The 10,728-nt window shown below is 40.7% G+C and overlaps 2 protein-coding genes across 4 annotated transcripts; one reads left to right on the top strand and one right to left on the bottom strand.

Moving 5' to 3' along the window:
* Positions 1–3: 3 nt before the first annotated feature.
* On the bottom strand, positions 4–4,515 carry ssuh2rs1 (ssu-2 homolog, related sequence 1). 3 transcript variants are annotated; one of them, XM_076740380.1, is made up of 13 exons: positions 4,182–4,288; positions 4,017–4,081; positions 3,307–3,411; positions 2,962–3,037; positions 2,674–2,803; positions 2,420–2,480; positions 2,196–2,317; positions 2,045–2,107; positions 1,877–1,959; positions 1,661–1,753; positions 1,438–1,543; positions 1,047–1,154; positions 4–660 (listed from the first exon to the last, which is right to left on the bottom strand). In XM_076740380.1, the coding sequence occupies exons 1-13, from the start codon at positions 4,202–4,204 to the stop codon at positions 520–522; spliced, it is 1,176 nt and encodes a 391-aa protein (XP_076596495.1). In that variant the 5' UTR covers positions 4,205–4,288; the 3' UTR covers positions 4–519. The 3 variants fall into 3 exon arrangements, with proteins under 3 accessions (XP_076596495.1, XP_076596494.1, XP_076596496.1); XM_076740379.1 differs by lacking the exon at positions 4,182–4,288 and adding an exon at positions 4,327–4,515 and having other exon boundaries at positions 8–660; XM_076740381.1 differs by lacking the exons at positions 4,017–4,081; positions 4,182–4,288 and adding an exon at positions 3,648–3,767 and having other exon boundaries at positions 8–660.
* Positions 4,516–4,731: 216 nt separating this feature from the next.
* On the top strand, positions 4,732–8,313 carry rpl32 (ribosomal protein L32). Its single transcript, XM_076740382.1, has 4 exons — positions 4,732–4,797; positions 5,491–5,591; positions 5,698–5,879; positions 8,149–8,313. Exons 2-4 carry the CDS (start codon positions 5,496–5,498, stop codon positions 8,276–8,278), a joined length of 408 nt encoding a protein of 135 aa, XP_076596497.1. The 5' UTR covers positions 4,732–4,797; positions 5,491–5,495; the 3' UTR covers positions 8,279–8,313.
* Positions 8,314–10,728: the final 2,415 nt, after the last annotated feature.

Below are 10,728 nucleotides of genomic sequence, written 5' to 3'. Positions count from 1 at the left end.
AAACATTGCGAAATATCCTTTATTCAAATGGATGAATTAATACAAAGGCAGTATTACACATTTTTATCCTGCGAGATCACACACAATTACAGATTTACAGTTACATAAAAAACTATTAGTTTTTCCGTGAGAGGAAACGGTTTTGGTTAACATACGTAGTATATAAAAAGTATGACTTCTGCAAAAATAATATTCAGTATCAAATATTTGGATTCAGTGATAATTAAAAAATATCTGCTGCCGCATGAGAGCAAAAAGGTTATGATTCAGAGAATATTGCATGATCATGGTTTATATTGTATCAATAAGTAATTTGTTTCTGAGGTACATGCATAAATGGAAAGCAACAATAAAAATGACTTTCTAACCAGTAGTTAGCCTGTGTTTAATTTTAATACGGTCAAAACTGGCCACACGTCAGACAAATCCCCATCAGAAGAACTGACTTGTGAGTAAAACTGAATTGTCTAGATATCCAATGATCTGGTCAGGAAAATCCTTCATACACAACCATTGAAATTACATAACAGTGCAGCAGCAGGTGGCAGGATAGTTATCTGCACTAACTTTGAACTCATTCCCATAAACAAAGTAAAGGTGTGATTTCCCTTTCCATGAGTAGGTCACCTTGGTGACAGGGATCAGCTCTATGGTTTGACGCTGCAGAGAGAGAAAGCAAATATGAGCACATTACAAAAACACATTAACACAGAGTTAGGCTTTGATCTAATGCATTAACAAGCAGTGGAATATAACTATGTACATTTATCTTAGTACTGTACAGTAGACATTAACCCGTCAATAATTGTTATCTATTAATATATATTTTTCTGAAATGAGACATTTTGCATTATGAGTTCTTTTACTTTCGGCACTTTAAGTACTGTATATTTTGAAGTACTTCAGTAAGATTTGAAATGCAGGACATTTTACTGTAACACAAGTATTTTTACACTGTGGTATTACTACTTTTACTTCAGTAAAACATATCACTACTTCTTCCACCACTGCCATTAACAAAATATTATTTCACATCAAAATAGTACCTGTTGTAGAATGCGTGATGTCTGGGAGAATTTGCCCTGGTGTTCATTGACCAGGCGCTGTGAGGCACTCACCACTGTAGGGTCAGGGAAGCCCATCACTGGGTACACCTGCACAGAGTAATCAGAAAAATATTACGCAAAGAGGGATCTTTACACACACAATAACTGTAGTTATACACCTGTAGCGTTTCCAGACTTTTTGGATCAGGATGGCCCGAGTGGGGCACTGATTTATGCAATGGTGGCATGAACTACACACACATACAAACACCCCCACACACTTTTTTTTTTTTTCCAACTATATCTAAGCAACCTGCATGTTTTAGATATTAAGAAACCATAATCGTCCCATACCTTCATCTCGTGCCCCCTAAGAAAGTGAGAAACTTACCATGTACTGAGAGTCTCTGAAAAGCTCCTTGCCAGAAACCTTGCTGAGGTTGTCCACCTGCAGTCCACTTGACTGTTCCACAACATAGTGATCGATGTTGTTAGTCCTGAAAATGTACAGAGAGCACAGGAGAAATCCAGTTTGTTTTTACAGCTGTTACATGCTAAAAATAATAAGAAATATTGATGATGTCAGACATGCTTGACAGATGAGGAAGCGGCACCATTTCACAGTGAGGTTGATGTAGACCAGAAGCTGCTGTTTTCCACGACATGTGCCACATTGCTTCGATCCTTGTCCGTGACAGTGGCTGCAACTATAAACAGAGTAATATTCAGAAGCTATCAGTGTCTTTTAGGAGAAGCACGAACACTAGTACTGAACTCACTGTCACTTTTACTTCATTAGAAATCTATGAGATGCAATGGATAACACTTACTTTTCCCTCCCTCTGCCATTGCAGTGGTGGCATCGATCTTCTCCGTGACGGTAACCAGATCCATTGCAGACCCAGCAAACTTTCTGACAGCAGCAAGAAAAGAAATCATGTGATCACATGATCCTGATAAAGGTAACCATTTCAGTGAAGTCTGTGGAAAGTACTTACATTGCCAGCACCAGCACAGTCTTTGCAAGGTTTTCTTCCCATTCCCACACAAACGTGACAGGGCTGTATAAGAAATGTTTCTTGTCAGGGAAAATCCATGAAAGCAATTAGAAGAGTTTTTTGTTCTCCAGACACGTGTTATATAATTTACCTTCACAGATGATGTGTAGGGAACCTTGATAATCTGTTTGCCATCCATGAAAAAGCTGGGGGCTTGAGCAGGAATATCCCAAGGCCCTGGAGGTGGTTGGGCGAAGGCATCCACTGACTGGCCTGATCCAAATAAATCAATTATCAGTTTCACTAAACAGCTGACTGACAGCAACAGACAGAGAATTCAACTCATGTAACTGATGCAGAGTAACAGCACTGTACCGTGGTATGGCTCCTGACTCCACTCTGTAGATCTTGATTCAGTGAAGGTTTCCAGGCGGTACTTAAACAAAGCAGAAGTGGGAGTCAGTTTCTTTTTCTCTCTGGTTATATTAAATGATTAAATGATCTAGAGGCATTTACTTTGCTTATTCAGTGAACATCTAAAACTATTACACAAGCTATCATTTTTACTCATTAACATGCTTTTCAAGCACGTTTTACAAACACACACACATGCACAGACATCCTCTCACCCTGTAGGTATTGAATGCCTCCATGCTGGTGATCACACCATCCTTTGCTGGTGCTGAGCTGTAGCAGCACTTGCTGGAGGCAAACAGAGCAAATGCCTCCCGGGCTGTATCTTCATTTATAGATGGGATACTGAAAGAGGCAAGGCAATGAGACACAGTTTGTCATGTAGTCTATTCTTTTGAGAGGAAGTGCAAAGTGCAAGATGTCAGTGTATAAAGTGCTTTGTAATGTGTTAAGTGTTTCATAATAACCAGAGCAAAAAAAAAAGGAAATAGTTTGAGACTTACTTCCAATGTGGTTGCTCTGGTCCAGGTTCAGGCTGAGGAACTGGGTAAGCTGGCGTGGGAGGGGGAAGAAATCCACCTACAGCAGATATTGAAAGTTTTTTGTTATTATCCTAAGAGCAATCATTCCTAATATACACTCAGTGACCAGTTTATCAGCTCAACACCGTACAACACCACCACTAACAACCACCTCTGTAATAAACGTGTAGTTGAATAAACACCGCTCAGAAAGTTTAACAAAAAAAAAAAAAAAAGGAGCACAGAAGAATGTGTGGCAGAGCTGCTGCACTGGATTAAAAGTGGATTAAGTGAATATGACAGTACGTGCGGCATACAGTACTGTACCTCCTCCTCCTGACACCGTTCCTTCATAGCCAGGCATGCTGTCAAACATGCTGGCCGGAGGAGCGCTCGGTCCCTGGGAATCAGCTGCGGGTGGGGCGAACATTGCTAAAAGAAACCAGAAGAACCAGTTCAGTCATTCATATGAATGAAGACTTTCAAAGGTTAAATCTTGTAAAATATTTTCATGCCTAACACAAACCACCAGCCTATTAAAAAAAAAATGAGTTAGGGACTCTAATGCATCACTTTCCAGAGAATCCAGCTGAATGGTTGCGTCTCCAAGTTGTAACATGTTTCTCGATAAGAATACCTGAAGACAGCGTCGTGAGAGAGTGACTTACCTTGGCTCTCTGTGTTTTCCATTCTCAGATGTTTTTCAGACACACTAAATGCTCACACACACGCTTAGTTCCTTCATCCCACACCATAAGAGGCGAAAATTACGCGCACACAGCCTCTACAGCCACAGACAGTGTCGCAAACCTCTGTTTAACCTGCACGTCGAAGCGACGTCACTCACTCACGTGCGTGTGTGAGTGTGTGCGCATGCACATGCATGTGCGCGTGCGCGTGTATGTGCGCCCACACTGTTCTATAACAAGGAAGCGTGCTATAATGACACTCAAAATTGCTGTAATCACGTCCATGTCCTCACAACTTCGAGATTAAAGGTCAGTACAAAATCTGGATTAAACCTGTGTGGATCTTACCTGGTGCCCCCTCTGCTGCTGGTACATAACCGGGGTTGGCCACTCCATAAGTGCGGTTCTGATGACTGGAAGTAACGGGAAACGAAAGTTAAGCCAGTGAGATGGAAAATAAAACGCTCTGTATTTAGTTTGGAGCTAAAATATACAACATCAAGCAACGCTCACTTCAATATAGGCTGATTCTCCATGCCAACGCGCTGGATAACAACTATACGAGAAAATACGAACCGCCCAACTCTTCATACATGCTCTAAATAACCACTCACAAACAGTTTACCACCAATCATGTGATGAAAGGCAGATCATTTACCTTTTATCATTCCCCACCCACGAATGCTGCATTTCGGTCAGAAACCACCTCCTTTTCTTATGCAGGAACGGAACTTCACTTGGTGGTTTTTTCGGTTCAGCTTCGAGACTTTTATAATAATGTGCTCACACAAAGTTTAGAGAAGTACAGAAATCCCCCCCCTTCTCTCCCCAAAAATCTCATCTGTTCAGGAAGTGCGCACAATCTGCTTCATGAACAGTAAACAATGTGAAAGGTGGGCGTACAGATGTGCGCACATCTTTATAAAATAACATCCAGTGAGCAACAAACTAACAACAACAGCAAACTATGAAATGTATACTATTTCATTGCACAGATTTTGAAGAAAGAAGTGTGAAGTGGACCACAAGCGCCTTAAAATACACTACCCATAAGCCTTTGCGGCACACGCGGAAGTCCTTTTCTTCCCTTCCGCCGTAGCTGAAGTCCCTTTTGGATTTACATCGGCGGGTGAGTTCATGCAATCTACATTAATCCGAGAAAGTTGTGGCATATTTTGCCCATCCAGATATGGTTTATCATTCATAGACGGTTATTCTATGTATGTAAGATAAAATTGACCATTTTATCATTTTGGACCGCCTTAAATTTCTCGTTCTGGAGCAAGGTGCTGCTTCTGTAGCGGCTGACTGCTTGCTAGCACTCTCTCCGTGAAATGGGGTTGTAGTATTCATTAAAGGCCCGGTGTCCAGCGTGGTTTATTGCTAAACGTTATGAATAATGATTAGTAATCGGCAACATTAGACCTTAATTGTTTTTATTCCTGTTACATCGTTGGAGCGGAGTATATGCAGGACAGTAGCATGGCTATCTAGCTAGCTAAACATTGACTACATCGTACAAGATAGCTAGCCAGCTAGCTGGAGTTGGATCACACGTTTAGCTTGAGACTCGCTCAACAGAAAAGTTAATGTACATTTCGTTAATTGCTGTTAATCGCCGGTTGATTGTTTTGTCAGTGAGACCTAGTATTGCACTAGTCTGTGCGCTAGTTGCAGGAACGACAACGCTTCACCCTCATTTACCCATAGTGCTTCATGCTCATAAACTTCCAGTAGTACGTAGCACGTTGTGGTATAATGCTGCAACACAGAAGCCGACATAATCATGCTTAACTGGTTGTAATTATTTTTCTGTCCATAGTCACCATGGCAGCCCTCAGGCCCCTCACAAAGCCCAAAATTGTGAAGAAGCGAACCAAGAAGTTCATTCGCCATCAATCTGACAGATATGTGAAGATTGCGGTAAGAGTTTAACATACTAGACATTTTCAGCTGGGTTGAACTCTTGCTTTTACTTTCTCGGTTTCTCAGCAAATAATCCTTGAATGTGTTTTTATATCTCCAACAGAAAAACTGGCGTAAGCCCAGAGGTATTGATAATAGGGTCCGCAGGCGGTTCAAGGGGCAGATGCTGATGCCTAACATCGGTTATGGTAGCAACAAGAAGACCAAGTACATGCTGCCCACTGGCTTCAAGAAGTTCCTGGTCCACAATGTCAAGGAACTTGAGGTCCTGATGATGAGTAACAAGTAAGTTGTTAATAAGTTGATTACTTTTCCCAACATACCAAAGTTGAAGTTGTCAGGGTTGTGCAAGGTTTGTTCTATTTGCATAGATTTTGAAATACCCACTGAGACTTTTACTGTCACTTGATCAAATAAGAGGTGAATGGAATTGAAGTCCAGTCTTTGACTAAAGCTTTCATAGAAAATATACATTTCATAGTTTTGAGGTTTGGATGGATTGATTAACTGACATTCTTGACTATGTCACTAAGTCACATATCAGTGCCTTGAGCACCTTGAAAGAAATTAAGTTTAGTAAATATATTAAGGTGGCAACAGAAGTCTGTGACAGATCTCAAACCTCATCAAAGAACACCACCCACGTGTAGATACACTCAGAGGGAAAACTGACTGAACAGACACTTGAATGGCAGCAGGAATTGAACTGGTATAATCTGTCATAACGATGTGACAGAAGTCAATTTAGGGTAGAGTAAATACTGTAGGCTGTGATCAGTAACCGTGCAGAAGCACCCTGTAACACATCAAAGGGCCTTCCTCATTCAGAAAGCTAGAAACTACTCTGATTCTGTCTTTGTAATAGTCCAGCACTTGATATCTGATGAAGATAATCACAATTGTGGATGCTTGGCCACCCTCAGGTGACAAATGTTGAGGCTTTATAAAAGCAGGAAGTTCAGCATCGTGTATCTTTTTGATAGCTGACTTTACAACAACCTCATTTTGACCATCATGGGTAACCAGTGTTCACATATTTCATGATTATTTCACATGTTTCAGGTTGAAACTAGCCCATCTTGCTTTCTGTGCTCTGTAAACTGTAGAAAACCACAGATCTCGTGTTAATAAGAGGCTTTGCATTAGTTTTCGTGTCAGTTTATTTTAAATCAGCATTTTAAAGGTAGTGAACAGTGGAGGAGAGGGGGGCTGAGCAGGCAGCAGGAATTACGATAAAGCAAGAAGCAAACACAGCTCAAAGCAAACCCCTCTATATGGCTGCAGTCACATCCTGTTAGTTCAATGAAGAAGAGGTGAGATTATTTTGCTTATCTCATGGATTGTCCCTGATACTGCCTCCTTAATCTCAGAAAGAGTTAAATCAGACTGAACTTAGACCCTCAAAGTAGCATCCTGCTAACGTCCAGCAAATTTCAGAGAGGGTTGAGTTTATCTGTTGTCCAGAGATTGTGTGTAACTGTATGCTGCACAGACAGATGGTTTGCCTCAAAAGGTGTATAACTTACAGACTGTGAACTAGCTACTCAGCAGCTAATGCCTAAAATTCTCCCACCCGTTAATCACTACAGAGTTAGTAGATTCAGACTTGCCAACAATGTCTAAAACCATGAAATAATCCGTGTTTCAAGTGAGATGTTTGGCTTTCCCCACCCATCTTTTTTGGAACCGGCTTCTGGCAGCATTTTGAGCAGCCATTCATTATTATGGAGCACGTAAATACAGTGAAAATGTCAGTTTGGTCAGTCATATTTTACTGCTGCAAAATAACAACCTAATCAGCAAAAGTTAAAGTAAAGCCAGAGTTCAGCATTAGTTGAGCTCATCAAGCTGCTTTGTGAACAGGCTTCAATCATTATCTGGGAATCGGGTTCATTCTAGATACGGTGGCAGTGATTTTAGAGATTTTAAGTTACTTTTTTTTCTAAATGGTCCTTGTTATATCAATAGTTCAGGTGGCATGTTAAGTATTGATTGTAGTCTGCTTTTTCCCACCTGTTTATTGATTGTTTGGATAAGTGAGAAACTTAGACAGACTGTTAAAGTGATAGAAATGTTATTGCTGCACTGGTCATTGTGCTGTGTTGAAGAGTAAAGTCAAAAACACTGTGGATGGACACATTAACATTTTCCTTCTCAAAGTTTTACAAGTTTCACTTTTACATTTAGCAACTACATAGTTCATTATCCTCAGTTTTTATCCTAAGGTTTGGTGCTCCAGCATTGTGAAACTAAATGTAGTGTGGTGTTTTTGGTGGCGCTGCCATGATGTCTCTTTAATAACATGTTTTGGAAACACCAAAACCTTCAGTGTGGCTTTTATTTACCCTATGCAGAGGAATTGTTAATTTATCGTATATTTAGATGTCGGTGTACATCAGAAACATCCAACCAACCAGGAGTGATTCATCCCAGAATTAAAATGGCCTGAAAAGCGACATCGACTCATTGAAGATGAACTGGTCGATGCGAGATGAATGCTGGTGCAGCACTTCAAACACTGAACATCTTGTCACCTGTCCCTCTACCTCTGCAGGACTCACTGTGCTGAGATCGCCCACAACGTGTCCTCCAAGAACAGGAAGCTGATTGTGGAGAGGGCAGCTCAGCTGGCCATCAAGATCACCAACCCCAACGCCAGGCTCAGGAGTGAGGAGAACGAATAAACTGGTTATTCACAATAAACGCTTTAAAATAGAAACTGGCTTGTAGACCATTTTTCTGCACTTCTGTGCTTGTTAGCAGGGTTGTTGCACGAGTGAAACATAATATTAATATCCATTTTTTAAAGAAGTTTCAAACAGATATGTTAAGGAGGAGAAAGACTTGTTTCATAGTTTTACATTTAATGGGCTGTTTGTTGGCTGAAATGGTTGGAAGTTAGGCAATTTAGACTCGCACCTTGAAATTGTCCCCTGGCTGTTGGGATATTCAGATTGGTTGGACCTGATAACAGCAAAAGTAATGTAATCCAGAAATGTTTTATGTTTTTAAAACATCAAGAACTTTGCTTGTGACCCTTATTAAAGCTGATAACGCTGGAGGAAGGAAATCTAATTTCAAAAAGGGAAATGTGTGTTAACAGATGTAGGACTGACCAGGGAGTTATAAATGGGTCGTTCATTTGGTGTATGATACTTCAGAGAGGAAAGCTATTTTCACATGGTGCACACGTGTCAATATAGTATTTAAATAACTCGGGCACATGAGTTGGCATCTACACCGATGGCTGCAGAGCCAGTTGTATTCTCCCTTGTGTAAATGGGGTAATTCCTCACCTCCTTCCAGATGACTGGAGACTGGAACAGAACAAAAGGGGCAAGACGCCCGAAGAAGAGTGTTGACCCACATTATAAATGGAGGAGGCTACATAACTTTGTATAACACTGTTTTCTTTCCAGGATGTGATCTGGGGTAGCTTTTGAAAGAGAACATGCTTTTACAGTTCAGATGGCTTCTTGCTGTCAAAGAATATTCTGGACTGCATCGTTGTTTTTTTCCATTTTTTACCAAAATTATTCCAGGTCGTCAGATACTTGGGCTTTGTGTTATTCTGCAACGAGTCTGAACATGTGCACGAAAGCTCAGTTTGGACATTTTGAAAAGACAAAATTAACTCAGCAGTTTGGTATCACACTTCCAGTGAGTTGGGGGACTAAGGGGAAACATCCTCACATTCCTGCTCGTGAGTTCAGTCACTTTTAACTATCCTTATCAAAAGAAACACAATAGGCACACTGATACATGTACTCAGGTACTTGAACAACCCAAACTCCAAAAAAAGTTGCTTTGTAAAATACAAATAAAAACAATGCAAGCATTACTAAACGATTAGTAAAAGTGTCCCTGAGTCCATGTAGTAACATCTTTTATACAATCATGTGTTCACAAAGTGGTGAACCTCGCTCCATCCTCACTTGTGAGTGACTGAGTCTTTCCAGGATGCTCCTTTCATACCCAGTCATGTTACTATCACCTGTTACCAATCAACCTGTTTACCTGTGGAATGTTCCAAACAGGTGTTTTTGGAGCGTTCCACATCTTTCCCAGTCTTTAGCTGCTCCTGTCCCAACTTGTTTGAAACGTGTTGCTGCATCAAATTCAGAATAAGCAGATATTTACAGACAGGATCAGCACATTATCACATCCTTGTTTTATCTACAGTTCAGAGTTCGCACACAGCAGAGTGTTTCCATTTCATATGACTTTCGACTTCCACTACATTTCAGAGGCATGTATTGTACTTTTTACTTCATTACATTTGCCTGACAGCCATGATTACATACTATATTTTTCATATAAAACATGATCAACTTCTTCAAATATGATGCTTGCATCATTATAAGTGAATGAGGTCCACCTTGACTAGAATTTAAAAAACTGCTCACGTGTTCAGAGATCAGTCAGTCTTTCAATAGTTTGGGTACATTTTGATCAACATTTTTGTACTTTTGCTGAAGTACAACCTTGCATGGAGGAGATGAAGCAATAGAGTGTAGAAAGTGGTATTGCTACTTAAGTAAAAAATTGCAATACCACCACTGATTATTTGTGAAACTGGTCCTGGGCAGGGCGTAGTCTCTGGCCTAATCCAAGATAACCCTGATGACATCATTATGGCATCAGGGTTATTGTTTTGGGCTGACAGCTCCCTTCAGAGCCACAGCTGACATTATACAATGGTATTCTCAGACTGAGCAGTGCCAGCCATGACTGGTAATCTGATCTGCATGTGTCCAATTGGTAGAGCGTTCTGTTAATAACAGGCTGTATCAGGGTAGAATAAAGTAAGCAAAGACCGGATTCACAGACGGGTACTTTAAGACCGTGACGAGGCTGACTCACAGTCTCCTTCAGGGTTTTGACTGATGCCAAGGAGTTAGTTTGGTACCATGTATCTGCATGTTTAGATAAATCCACAGCTGACACTCTGATGCAACACCAGTAGATTAAATAAAATATTATCAAAAGTTAATGCGTTGAAATGGCAGCTCAGATCATATATTATTTTTGCCATGTTCACAGCCGGCTCCCTGCAGAGAAAGTTTCCATTGCATTCTGGCAGGCAAGCTGTGCCCCACAGCCCTGAGCCCTCCACCATCTGTTCCGGTAAAAC

The sequence above is a fragment of the Chaetodon auriga genome, chromosome 10 (assembly GCF_051107435.1).
Source record: "Chaetodon auriga isolate fChaAug3 chromosome 10, fChaAug3.hap1, whole genome shotgun sequence".
In the NCBI taxonomy this organism is placed as follows: domain Eukaryota; kingdom Metazoa; phylum Chordata; class Actinopteri; order Chaetodontiformes; family Chaetodontidae; genus Chaetodon; species Chaetodon auriga.
This window is presented reverse-complemented; position numbering and strand designations above follow the sequence as displayed.